The sequence below is a fragment of the Mchenga conophoros genome, linkage group LG19 (assembly GCF_057382185.1).
Source record: "Mchenga conophoros isolate Kocher_MC1m ecotype Shallow Benthic linkage group LG19, M_conophoros_male_GT1.1, whole genome shotgun sequence".
Classification (NCBI taxonomy): Eukaryota; Metazoa; Chordata; class Actinopteri; order Cichliformes; family Cichlidae; genus Mchenga; species Mchenga conophoros.
In genome coordinates this window covers 17,988,054-18,002,320 of record NC_140544.1, presented here as the reverse complement: position 1 = coordinate 18,002,320, position 14,267 = coordinate 17,988,054, and the positions used below count along the sequence as shown (strand labels likewise).

Below are 14,267 nucleotides of genomic sequence, written 5' to 3'. Positions count from 1 at the left end.
AAAATGAGATCAATCAACATGACTACCTCAACCAGGACACACAAACCACATTCTGTTGTGTTGTGTTTATAACTGTATGTAGAGCGTACCTGGATTTTTACTGCTATGACCACAGAAATCAGCTCTTTATCAAGTTCCCTCATGACGACCAGCTTCTTCAGGGTCAGACTGCACAATCTAAACACAGACACGCAGAAAGAGATGAAGGCAGGAAAACATGTTTAGTTTAGTACTGCTGGGGTGTTTTTAATAAGCACAAACACATGAGTCATTCACAACAACCCAGATGGTGAGTTTACTAAACACGCTCAGGAAAAGAGATGACGGCCAACAATTGCACAGAACACGTACAGAACTGCGCAAAGGTCTCGAGCCACCCTTTACTTCTTCAGGTTTCCATCCATGGAGTCAGATTTTCTTGTAATTTATAGTTCCCCAGGCTTTCTGATGGTCTATCAAAGTTTTTCTTTGAACACCGGCTGCTTTTTATCTTATTTTCAGATCAGTCGTATAACCTGTGACTCATTCAAGCATAAAAACTGCACCTAACTATTAAAAAAAATGCAACACATAACACAGTTTGACAGGCATAAAAATAAGATTTTTGCACTAAGATGATTCCCAAAGAGCTATCTCCAGCAAATGAACAGTATCTAATATTCATGTCATTAAAGGAATAGGAAAAAATCCAGTAAAGACTTAACACAAGACGTGCAAGATTCATCCCGCCCTTCAGTTGATCCAGCTAGTGTTCAATAAAGCCTCATCAGAAATTGTCTCAGTGGCTTTCAAGTAGCTATTTTTATGGCTGACGTATGCCAGATTACACAAGAAGTGGACTCCAATGATGGAAACAGGTCTTTTGAATCCAAATTTTAACTCTCCTGACCTATTAATTGTTATCAATATGTGTGTGGAGGAGGTCAGGAGAGACCGTGAATGTCTGGTTGAAGCTCTGTCATTGTTTGGGGCTACATTGGACCCAGTGGTGTTGGGGATCGTGCCAAAACTAATAGGTTTATGAACACAGAAAAATAATGTCACACTGTTTTTCCATGTTTGTTTGAACACGTTTCAAAAATTTCCCATTTTCGAAACAGAAAGGATCCTCTGTATTTTGCCCAAAGATGCTGCCGGCGTGATCGAGCCACCGACCCACTCTACCTCCTGAGACTCTGTAGAAACGTTTGTGGGTTGTAGCATTGACACATTTAGTAGAAGAGAAGAAGAAAAAAAAAAACTGCCTTTAGGCCATGTTGCCAGAAAGACTTTCATTTAAACTTCTGTTGACATTTTTCTTTTAGAACTCTTTAACTTTGACTTTAATGGACATCTCCTGCATAATAGGCACTCCTGCAAATATTAATAAGTCTTCTTAGAGCTGTAGCTTTCTAGAGTGGGGGATTAGCTGCCATTATATACAGTGTACATTAGACACAAGTGTATGATCATGTTGATTTTTACCACAGATTTAATGACATATCAGTACAGAAACTCGGGGATTCACAGATTATGCAGAGGGAGGTGTTGCAAAAGTATGTCTTTGCTTTGGGTTTTCACTTCCAGTGCTGATGTGTAAAATTTGTCTGAAATCGAGACGTGCACGACCGGCAGACACGGCGGCTTATAACAGCTAATGTGATATTATTTTGATGTAAGCCGGATAGCGGGTATTATGAGCCCCTTACTCTTCTATTTGATCCAAGTGTCAACCAAATATACACATTTAGGAACTTTGGCTTTTTAATTAATTTCGAGGTTGCAATCAAACATGTGACCAGAAGTGGCCCGTGAGCACCTAAAAGTGATCTCCGTTCAGAATAACGACAAAAGAAAATCCCATCTAACTGAAAGTGAAGTTCACACGAACATTTTCCTACACTTCTTAGTCTAACTTGAAGGGAACCAAGGGTTTTGCAGCAGGCTGAGCTAAATCCTCTTAGTCGTCATCAACCAGTAGAGCAGAAGAGCAACAGTGAAGGAGAACAGTGGCGGGGTAGCATTGTTAGGGTGGTGTGTGTTGAGGAGGGGGGGCTGCTTTAACAAGCCTGTCACGACTTTTTTCAGGCACTTCCTCAGAAAACGTAAGAAGAAGAAAAGTTTTGTGTGTGTGTGTCTGTGTTTTTTCCCCCTAAAGGAGCCATTCTTTCGAGGCACTTTGGCTGCTTTGACTAAATCATTCAGAGCAGGCTCAGTCTGGAGGTCAACCATTTATCATCTGGCTCTCCTTTTTACGGCAAAATTAAACAGTGTGTTCACAGTGCTGCTACTTCGAATGACATCACTCCTAAATTATTCGGGTGCATTCAGGAGTAAAAGTAGCTATTCACCAAGTTTTGTTGGTTAAAACAGCCATGGGAGGCACGGAAGAGAGAAATGTCTGAGTGAAAGTCCAAGGCGACTGCATTATTAAACCATCAACCATATTCAGTATCGTTTAGCAAGACAGCCTCATTGACCTTGTAAGTAATCTCAATCCTCTCTGACTTTCCTATTTTGAGAACAGGAAACGAAGAGGTGAGGCGGCACCGGTATTAGTCAGAAGCTTCCAAACCGCACAGTCTGCTGAGCGACAATTATAAAGTCGTGTCTCTGCAGCGGAGAGGTATCAATCATCCTCGAGGGAAAGGAAAACACTGCGACAGAGAGACGAGATGCCACGACAATGGCAGGTCTGAAGAAGCCCTAGCAGGCTGAATGAAGACTTTTCTGTTCTTCAGCTGAGACAGGACCCAAGAAATCCCAGGCACAATGGAAGCAAACCAAATGAAGGCTCGCATTGTGTGCGAGCTGCCTCACACACAGACAATATGCAGCATTCTTGTACTCCTGTTTTGTATTCTACCCTGTTCCCATTGGTCCCAAGCCAACAACAGCATGTGTCTGAGCTATGCTATAGGTGTCTAGATGTTGATTTGAGTAGGCACTGACAGCTGAATGATACCTGCTGCACAGACTGCACATTTGGCTTTTTTGTCCTATTTTGCAGCATTGGGGTCAAATCTACTTAATGGAACTAAAGTCAACCACTGATATCACACGACTGGTCAAACAACCCTCTGACGTTTGTTTGACTTTCTTCGCTGAGTAACAGTGGTCACATTTTTGGCCCTTTCACTAAGCAGTGGAGTGAAAATGTATAAGCTTTGCAAATGTAGAATCTATTGCACAGCTGTTGCATTGGATTGCATCGAATCTGAAAAAAGTGTACCAAATATACCCATCTATATACAGTACTATGCAAATACTTGGACAACCCCCATTTCTTTATATTTTGGGATAAAAACGGGAAATAGGTGCAATATGTATTAAAATGTGCTAACACATGTGGAAATACAGTATATAAGGCAAAAACTGTTCTGTTATAATTTGGCATTAATCGACCGTTCCCCCCCTTTCCCTACCTTAAGAATGGCTTCTTGTTGACAGCATCCCTTTTGAGTCCTGTGGTTTTTATTTTCTGTTTCTTAAGGACATGACTTTTAGATACCGTTCACCTGCTGCAGATAGTTTTTTTGTTTGTCTGCCACTTCTTTTTTCCTCCACTTGTCCAGTTTCATTAAAAATTTAAAGTCACCCTGCACACTCTACAAACATATGCCAAGCTTTTGACTAATACTTCTTTTGGAATCACCGTGCTTTTGAAATAATAATATTTTCTGTCTGTCAAGCTGTTATCTTTGATAGTTTTCAGAGATTCAATCAAAGAAATGATAAAAATGAGGGGTGGTTAATGACTTTTGCTCTATACGTTAGATACTATATGACAACATTGTGTTGTTCCTAAGAAAATGTATTGTATTTATTTTCGCATAATTCCCATCTCTGCCTGAGCAAACTCCATGTAGCCTGGTACGAGACATCTGTGGTACCGCCTACATATGTCTGATGTTCTGCTCATCCATGTTTTCCCCCCATCGCAGAACAAAACTAAACAAAAAGACAGAAAAGAAAGACTGGAGCGGGCATCTTCTTAGGCCTGAAACTGCAAACCTATTACTACAAAGCCAACAAAAATGCAGCACTTAAGATGTCAAGCAGTAAATCTAAATGAAGACGTAAACGTTACCATTCACTTTGTCCACTTTAGTGTTAATTGGGCCATTTTTACATTATGCAATCCCATTACCGCTCTGTGCTATAACACTGTGACGTATGGGCAGGAGAAACTGTCGTCAGCTCAGCCTTGAATGTTAAGTGCATAATTTCATTCAGTTGAGTATGAAGCCAGGACTAAAAAGGTTAATAGCTCTGTTTCTGTGCAGTGCACAGACTCTCAGGAAGCCTTTAACAGTGAAGCACTGTAACATATTGTAAATCATGATCTGATAATTGCCCTTTCAGAGGGAAGCTTCCAAGTTACTGGTCATTGATGCTAACAAGGAAAAACGATAGACGTCATTTTTATAATTTCTGAATGTCATATGTTGTAAAGACATAAAGAAAATCGACAATTGCACCGGACTTAATAATGTTAATTGATAATTAATATTAATACAGTGGTTTTACCAATAACATAACTCCAGGAAGCTTCCATTAGTTTGCTTGAAGGCTGTAAAAGTTGGTGAGGCCGTGAGGAGTATCCGACTCAGCCTGAACAGCTTCACTGTTCCAAAGAACAATATATGACAACAATGCACAGTGCTGGCGTTTCACTCAGCAGCTGCTGCCTTTTTCACTCTGCATTGAACTCGAAGGCGTTCCCACCACTTCGCCATCTCCCGCAAGTGAGTGCACACATCGACACTCGTGCTCACACACAGCCGTGCTGCTGGCGCTGGAGCAAAGAAACCTGTTCCCTGTTCTGTCCCCTCTCTGTCACCCCAGGGGAGACTCCGGCCTTAAGAAACACACGGCCTGCTGCCTCGAGCGTTGCCTGCCAAATCCCGATCCAGTGGCCAAGCTCGGCACAGATGCTCTGGCAGAGGGAATTAGCATCGGGCCCAGTGTGGTGCTGTGATAGCACCATCACATTTGCTTCTTCTGCCAACAGCAACACTCCGACAGGAATTTGTTTTGGTGTCACTGAAAATAAACACCATTCACTGGTGAAACAGGACAGAATCATATTGATACCACACACTACAAGAAATGTCCTGAAATGTGTCTATTATGAATCATGAACTTTTTCATTTGGATCACTGAACCTACCCTGTTAAAAAAAGAATAAAGGAGCAAAATAACAGGATAAAGACCCTGATACTGCATAGTGGACAGAAAATCACATTTTCAGATGGAAAGATGTTAAAACCACTTAGTGTAATACCATCGTTTTAGCTACATTGCTCAGTTTGCATCTATTGTTGCCATGACAATGTCTTATTCAAGATATGTGCAGTATCTATCTCAGTACTCTATAACTGCTCTGTTTGTATAGTTGTAAATCTTGTCCTTGAAGAAGGTTCTGGCTGATACGTATCTATGAACTTTATAACATTTAATTGAAAATTATTAAATATCCTGGAGGATCTTTCTGACTTCTGTGTGTGGATAGTACAGATGGATTTTACCACCCACTCCTCTAAGCATTAACATGTCATCCTAAAACAGAGTACCTATTTCCAGGTGCTGATCTTATACCCAATTTGCACACAGAATTAAAGTGTAGTCTATTTGATATTTATCTTTTATTGCTCTCAGGGCTGCAATCAAAAGAATAAAAACTAAAACTGTCCTTTAGACATTAGTTTAATGAAATCCTCAATTTATAATCCATCAGATTCTCCTGTCATTTAAAGATAAGGCTGTGATCTTGATAAGTCTGTTAACTTAGGCAGTTGGCATCTCTTCTCCAGTCTCACTGACCAAAGCACTTAAATTGCTCACTCATTCATTCAGCACTCTTAATGTCAAACTGTAGCATCCCTGGCTGAATGATGGTCTCTTATACTGATGCTTCACAGAGGTTTTATTGGAAATGTTTTTATTGAAACATTCAGTGAAGACACCGTAAGAGCTAGGAGCAAAACAAAACCAGCAATATTAATACCATAACATCAAAGGAAACAAATTTCTCCTGCTCACATATAGCATATACATCAAATTTACATCACTCAATTCATTATATCACCTCACTAACTTACAACTACACATAAAGGTCAAGGTCAAGGTTAACAACATAAACTCTATTAAACGACATTTTGATTGCATGTAACTTATTCCGTTAAAGAAAACATTAACAAACCTTGTGCCACTGTCAGCCAGGTACTAATTGGCAAAGTAAACGTACATATTTTCACTTTAAGGCACACTATTTATCATATCCTAAAAGAAACGTTACTAACAGCCCTTTAACGGTTTTGTGCCAGTTTCCTGTTTCAAAATAAAAGCATGGATTTCAAAATAAAACCGAAGTGCCTTTCAAACAATCGTAAAAAATATTTACCAAATTTAAAGGTCATTTACACTCCCACCAAATCATGAGTGTTTTAACAAAAGGGAGAACCATAACACAAATGATTTTTAAAAACAAATGACCTGAACCACAAGGCCTTTTACATAACGAAAACAAAGAATTATCCATGCATGAGCCTGCAGGTAATGTCCACAAGTCTTCATACAATAAAGGATATAGTCATTGTCTTAGACAGCCTCTTAAAGCAAGATCAGTTTCTGAATGGGCCGTTCAACTATAGATGGCTTGCCAGAACATTGACCCTCCCTTTTCATTTTCTGGTCTCCAAGACGAATCTTAACTTTCCTCACAAGCCCATCTTTATCAGCGACTGTTTCTTCAACTCTGGCTAATCTCCACTCGTTCCGTGGCAGATCATCCATCCTTTCGATGACTATGTCACCAACTTTCAGATTCCTTCTAGAAATATGCCAACGTTGTCTAGTGGCAATATTAGAGAGATACGCTCTTCTCCAGCGGTTCCAGAATTGCTCTGCTAGATACTGGATATGGCGCCATCTTTTACGAGCATACATGTCTTCTCTGATGAACGTCCCAGGAGGCGGTAAGGCTCCAGTCGGTTTCACAGTGAGTAGGTGATTAGGAGTCAGCGGTTCTGGACCATTTGGATCATTCAGGTTATCCACAGTGAGTGGACGGCTGTTCACAATAGACATTGCTTCGTAAAACAATGTCCTCAAACAGGCATCATCTAATCTTCCAGGTGAGAGTGAAAGAGTGGACCGAAGTACATTTCTTACTGTTCTGATCTGTCTCTCCCAGACACCTCCAACATGGCTTGAATGGGGAGCATTCATAATGAAGTCGCACTGCCTCTCAGCCAAGAATGCAGTCAGATGATTGACATCCATCTGTTTCAGCGCATTATACATTTCATTCTTACCTCCAACAAAATTGCTTCCTTGGTCACATCTTATTTGTCGTACTGCTCCTCTTATGGAGACAAAACATCGGAGGCCATTAATGAAAGCATCTGCTGACATATCATTCACCATTTCAATGTGAATTGCTCTACAACAAAGGCATGTGAAAAGCAGACCATAACGCTTATTCACCTTACGCCCTTGCTTTGTAAAAAATGGCCCAAAACAGTCCATTCCGCAATAAGTGAAAGGTGGAGATGGATCCACCCGCTCAGATGGCAGGTCTGCCATTCGTTGCTCTTCCACTGATCCCCTGAGTTTCCTGCATTTGACACACTGATGCACATAAGATGCAACAGCTCTGTTCATTCCTGGGATCCAGTATCCATTTGATCTGATCTCGTTGAGGGTTATACCCCTTCCTTGGTGTTTAACCTGTTCATGATGATGAGCTATTATCATCCTCGTTATGTGGTGGTCCTTTGGAATGATCATTGGATGTTTCTGAGAGGCAGGGAGAGATGCATTTTTCAGTCTTCCTCCCACCTTGAGGATTCCATCTTTGTCAAGAAAGGCATCCAATCGAAACAGTTTACTCTGCCGTGAAAGTTGTAAGCCATTACTAAGTAGCTGGATCTCATCTCGATACACTCGTTTCTGTAAATCTCTTATAATGATGCGCTGTGCATCCTCTCGCTCCTGAACTGTGCTGTGACTTGTTGACTTGTCACTCTTGGTTCGGCGAAGAAGTCGCGCAACAGCTTGTTTGACCTTACACCATGAAGAAAACTTTGACAAGCGGTCTGGAAGAGTCACTTGTTCTGCAGACTCCAAATTTAGTGCTTGAACCCTTTTAACTTCAGGGTCCCCAACTGGGATTTCTGGGATTACCTCTACCTCTGGTGATACCTCTTTCTCCCATAAGAACTTGGGTCCAGTAAACCAGTTCGATGTCAGAAGCTTGCTTGCACTAGAACCTCTCGAAGCAAGGTCTGCAGGATTCTTGTCAGTAGAAACATATCGCCACTGCTGAGGAGTTGTACTGAGATGTATTTTCTGAATCCTATTTGATACAAATGTGTGGAAGCGACGTGACTCGTTGTTAATGTACCCCAGTACAACCTTGGAGTCTGTCCAGAAGTATTCATCAATCCCTGAAATTCCCAGTTCTTCCTTTAGAGTATTGCTTGCTGCAACTGATACAACAGCAGCAGTCAGTTCTAACCTGGGGATGGTCACAGCTTTGATTGGAGCAACTCTGGATTTTGCCATAATCAGAGCACAATGAACAGTTCCATTTCCATTCACATGTCATTCACATGAGCACTGGCCATAACCATACGTGCTTGCATCAGAGAAGTGATGTAGCTCTCTCTTTGTGACCTTTCCAAAGTCAGCTGGTACATAGCATCGGGGTATGGTGATTTTATCCAAATTTGCCAGATCACTCTTCCAGGATCTCCAGACTGGTTGCAGTTTACTGATGAGTGGGTCATCCCAACCTGTACCATGCCTACACATTTCTTGAAGAACCCTTTTCCCAGTTAGCAGGAAAGGAGCAATAAGCCCAAGTGGGTCATAAAGAGAGGCAACAGTGGATAGTATACCACGCCTGGTTTCTGGTTGGTCCTTCAAACGGGCATGAAACCTGAAACTGTCTGACTCAATGTGCCAGTGGATTCCTAAGGCTCTTTCCAGCGATGAATCACTAAAGGCAAGATCAAGAGCCTTTACTTCAGTGGCACGCTCAGATGGTGCTATACTCTCAAGCACCTTCGCATTGTTACACACAAATTTGTGTAGTCGCAGACCACCCATAGCACAGAGCCTTTGGGCTTCTTTTGCAAGCTGAATAGCCTCATCTACATCTGCTATGCTTGTGACACCATCATCCACATAGAAGTCCCTCATAATGAATTGGGAGCCCAGAGGAAACAGGCTCTCGTTCTCCTTAGCGAGATGTTTCAACCCATAGTTGGCACATCCCGGTGAAGATGCAGCACCGAAAAGGTGAACTTTCATACGGAATTCCTGTGGCTCCACACTGAAGTTCCCATCCTTCCACCACAGGAAACGTAGGTAGTCTCTATCCGCTTCGCGCACATGAAACTGATGAAACATCCTTTCGATGTCGCACATCAGAGCAACATGGTTCTGTCGAAATCTGATAAGAACACCAGTTAGAGTATTTGTCAAATCTGGGCCCGACAGGAGATGATCATTTAGGCAAGTTCCCTTGTACTTAGCCGAGCAATCAAAAACCACTCTGAGCTTCTCTGGTTTTTTGGAATGATAAACTCCGTGGTGTGGAATATACCATGTTTCACCTTCCTTCTCTTCACAGAGAACTTCTTCAGCATCATTGTTTTTAATTACCTCATTCAAAAACGTTACGTAGTGAGTCTTGTAGTTCTTGTTGTTCAGCAGCTTTCGTTTGAGATGGTTGAGCCGGATGATAGCTAACTGCTTGTTGTTGGGAAGGTAGGGTCTCTCTTTAAAAGGGAGAGGCATCTCATAGTGACCATGGGCGTTCATGTAAATGCTTTCCTTTAGCATATTGAGGAAGAGGATGTCATCTTGAGACACTGTTCTGCTGTCCTTGCTGATGTCCTTAAAGTCAGACTCAAGTACTTTAATGGCATCGGATGGCGTCACTGGAGGAAGCTCTTTGACAGTTACTCTATGGCATATGTTGGCGACAGGAGGAGATTCAAGGTGAGGTGGTGAGCAGCCTATGATGCTCCATCCTAGGTCTGTGCGGACTGCATAAGGTTCATTATCTCTTCCTAGGATGACCTGTCTTGGTGCTAGTGCCTGTGAGCAGTTATAACCTATTAGAAGACCAACTTCACAGTCTAAATGTGGTGGAATATCATCTGCTATTGCTTTGAGATGATTCCAATGCCTCGCCGTTTCACTGGTAGGAATGTGCCTTCGATTCACTGGTATGCAGTCTTTGGTATAGGCAGGAGGGAGATCAATGTGATTTGTGGAGGTATAGCCACGCACTCTGAGACCTGAGACTCTTTCACTGTGTGTTACTGTGTCCTTTCCGATCATGGTGGTTAGCTTTAGCCTTACAGGATAGGTCTTGGTTGTCAAGCTACGACTAACATCTTCATCAATAAACACAGTGTCACTCTGGGTGTCAAGCAGAGCATAGACAAGCCTTTCTATTCCTGGGTTGTTGGAAGAGGAAACCCAGACTGGCAAAATCATGGATGTAGTTGTAGATGTGTGCTCAGTCTCTGTATTGAGAGACAATGTCGTAACTGCTTCGTCTGTATTCTGATTAGAGGCTAACACAGCATTCATGTTGGAATATCTGTCGTCATGAAGGCAAGTTGGGTGTCGTCCCTTACAGATATCACATAAGTGTCTGTGGCGGCAGTCTTTAACATTATGGCCTGGTTTCAGACAACCATAGCAGAGTTTGTTTTCCCTTACATACTTTCTTTTCTCTTCCAGAGGCGTTCCTTTAAACTCTGGACAACTATGTAGGCGGTGTTTGTTATCATGACAGAATGTACAAGGGGGCTTTAAGCTTGTCTTGGATGGTACATTCTTCTCATTCTCTGTAAGTGTCTGTGTATGGAGAACAGTAGATTTATTTTTCCTTTCTTTCAGATGATGTTTCTCTGCAGGTAAGTCTGATAAACGTAATGCATGGAGGGAAGTTACTGGGTTACAGGCAATCTCTGCTTCTAATGACATGAAGTTGACAAAGTCCTGAAAGGCTGGAAATTCCTGTCTGTCCTTCATAAACTGGGTCACCTTGCGGTTCCACCTTGAAGCTGCCCAATCAGGTAACTTTTGGACCAGCTTTTGATTCTCTTCACAGTCATTCAGAATGTCCAGCCCTTTAATATGAGGCATGGCTTGCTGACATGCATGTAGGAAGTCGGCGAATGCTCTGAGTTGTTCTGCATCCTTTGAGTGGATCTTTGGCCAGCTAGCTAGTTTTTCTCTGAAAGCTCTCTGCAAGACAAATGGTTGACCGTACCTGCTATTAAGGCGATCCCATGCATCCTTATACGCTTCATCATCCTCCCTGTAAAAGATACCATCAAGTGTCTTTCGTGCAGGACCTCCCACATATCTTCTCAAGTAATGCAGTTTGTCAGCTGAACATATGTTCCTTTTATCTATGAGGGATATGAATGAAGATTTCCATTCAATGAACTGGATTGGGTCGCCGGTGAATACAGGTGGCTCTGGCATTGGAAGTCTGTTCATGGCTATGCTGTCTTGTACTGCTTGAGCTAAGTGGGACACATCTGTCTGTGGAGGTGAAGCTGGAAATCTTATGAGATGCTGAACTGGAGCCAGAGACACAGCTTGATGTGGGTGCATATGTTCCTGGTTCCTTAGTTTGCTGTTAGCAGAGCACAAGCTGCCCTCCTGCATTACATCTTGGTTGTAAATTGACAATCTTGCTCGTGCTGCTCTTATATCCTTTTCAGCCCTTAGTCTTTCTAGTTCATGTTTTTGAGCTTCAAGATCCCTTTTCTGTTGCTCTACTAAGAGCTGGATCCTTTCCTTTTGTTTTCCTTCCGCCAATAACAACTCATATTCTGCTTCCTTTGCTGCTAATTCTGCTGCAGCATCTGCTCTTTTTACTGCGACAATGGAGTCTATAGTGTGTTGACTTGGAGGTGAAACTGTGGATCCATATATGGAATGAGCATAGTCTCTGTTAAGGAGCTCACGAAGGCGTTCTTTGACTGCTTCACTATCATAGTCTTCGTCTATGCCTGATATTCTTTCATATGCAATTTTAATAATGTCCTTTGTTACGGCCTCACATGCATCAACACGATGTCTCGTTTCACTGGATGGTGTGAGGTGATCTCTGATTTGTACATAAATGTCCGTAATATCATTCATGCATTTCTCTAAGATATCAATGAGAGCTGCGATTTCACTTTCTGGAATGTCTAGCTTTAGCTGATTTCTTGCCTTACGTGCCTGGATCTTCCATTGATCATAAAGGTGCATGAGCCGCTTCTCCCTTTTGTATGCCTCCTCTCTCTGAAATGTAAGCATCTTCTCCGTGGGATTTCTTGGGCGATCAGATCTGCGAAGTTCCTCATCCTTGCTTGCTTGACAGATGTCTTTTATTTGATCTGAGCCTTCTGCTTCTGCAGTTAATATCTGAGATGCTTCCATTTTGAGCGAGTGTCACATTTAGACCATCACAATGAATCCCTCTTCTTTCATCATAGACTTTGGCAGTCAGGTGAAACTCGTGAGGCTGAAGCTCTTACTGTAGCATCCCTGGCTGAATGATGGTCTCTTATACTGATGCTTCACAGAGGTTTTATTGGAAATGTTTTTATTGAAACATTCAGTGAAGACACCGTAAGAGCTAGGAGCAAAACAAAACCAGCAATATTAATACCATAACATCAAAGGAAACAAATTTCTCCTGCTCACATATAGCATATACATCAAATTTACATCACTCAATTCATTATATCACCTCACTAAGGTCAAGGTTAACAACATAAACTCTATTAAACGACATTTTGATTGCATGTAACTTATTCCGTTAAAGAAAACATTAACAAACCTTGTGCCACTGTCAGCCAGGTACTAATTGGCAAAGTAAACGTACATATTTTTCACTTTAAGGCACACTATTTATCATATCCTAAAAGAAACGTTACTAACAGCCCTTTAACGGTTTTGTGCCAGTTTCCTGTTTCAAAATAAAAGCATGGATTTCAAAATAAAACCGAAGTGCCTTTCAAACAATCGTAAAAAATATTTACCAAATTTAAAGGTCATTTACACAAACTACTGCACACTCTTCCTCTCACCCCAGCTCTTCTTCATTGTCTGCAGCAGCTGTGTCGCTTTCAGTCTGTATTATGTGTTTAATCTCTTCGTATAGTTTTTTTTACTTCATTTGTAACATCAGCTGCTCTTCTGCCAGTGAACTTACACATAACTGTGATTGATCAGATGCTGCCAGCATGACTCCTTTCATGTGTACGCTCTGGGGAAATGCTCAGTTAATTTATGGAGGTGATTGCTAGTTTTCTGTGACTGCCACTCTGTGGTGGAATGAGTTTTGGCTGAACATCCTCCAGTAACTGGTCAGCACTTTATGGAAAGGGTGTGAAGGATTGTCCAATACTGTCTGTAATTTGCACAGCATGCTCCTTTCTGACTCTGCCATCACAGTCAAGCTCCACACCCACAACATTACTGGCACTGAGGATCAGTCTGCTGGTGTGTGCTGCTCTGACTGCTGGCCCAGCACTCCACAGCATAGAGGATCTCCACAGACTAATAAAACATCCAGAAAATCGCCCAGCAGATATTAAAAGACCTCAGTCATCTGAGAAAGGAATGACTTCAACCCTTCTCGCAGAGGGCTTCTACTTTTTCCAAATACTGGGGTATTTGTAATCCTTCATCTCACACAGACCCCTTGGATGGAAACAGGGGGTCACTGCTGTTCTGGTGCTCATCAACCAGCTTCTTCTCCTTAATCGAGACTATAAATAACTTAACAACAAGCCAGCAAACACTGAGGTTACTCAGAATTTTTACAAAATTCTCAAGCACAACTCTAACAAATACTATACAACTGAATATACAGCACTTTGCAACTTTCAAAAAGGAGCTAGGTTGCATTTTATTAATAGACGCAGCTGCATATTGGCATCTTTACACGGGAAAGCATTTAAATTTTACTGGAATTTAAATGAAAGCTGATGTTTTGTTTCTTTAGTCGAGCACAGCATTAGCTTAAACAGGCAAAAGACAAGTTAAGTACAAACGTGGCAGATCAGCTCAGAGAAGTATCTCTCCCTTTTTTTTTAAAGGCTCTGCAAGCCACTTTGCAAGCCGTCCTAACCCCAGCTGCTCCTTTCATAATGTATCTGACTTTTTCTGTGTCATTGCTTTCACCGAGTCCCGCTCTATTATGTGTTCAGAACCGCATCTCAAGATAGAAATAATTGCGTTATGGATTCAGT

At 41.7% G+C, this 14,267-nt stretch overlaps 1 protein-coding gene across 3 annotated transcripts in view; it reads right to left on the bottom strand.

The window, feature by feature from the left end:
* Positions 1-14,267, bottom strand: part of pacs2 (phosphofurin acidic cluster sorting protein 2) — a 69,765-nt gene that overhangs the window by 24,170 nt on the left and 31,328 nt on the right. For all 3 annotated transcript variants that reach the window (XM_085256553.1, XM_085256554.1, XM_085256555.1), the window contains exon 2: positions 90-177. In XM_085256553.1, coding sequence (XP_085112679.1) covers positions 90-177 — 88 coding nt within the window. The remainder of the gene's footprint in view (positions 1-89; positions 178-14,267) is intronic.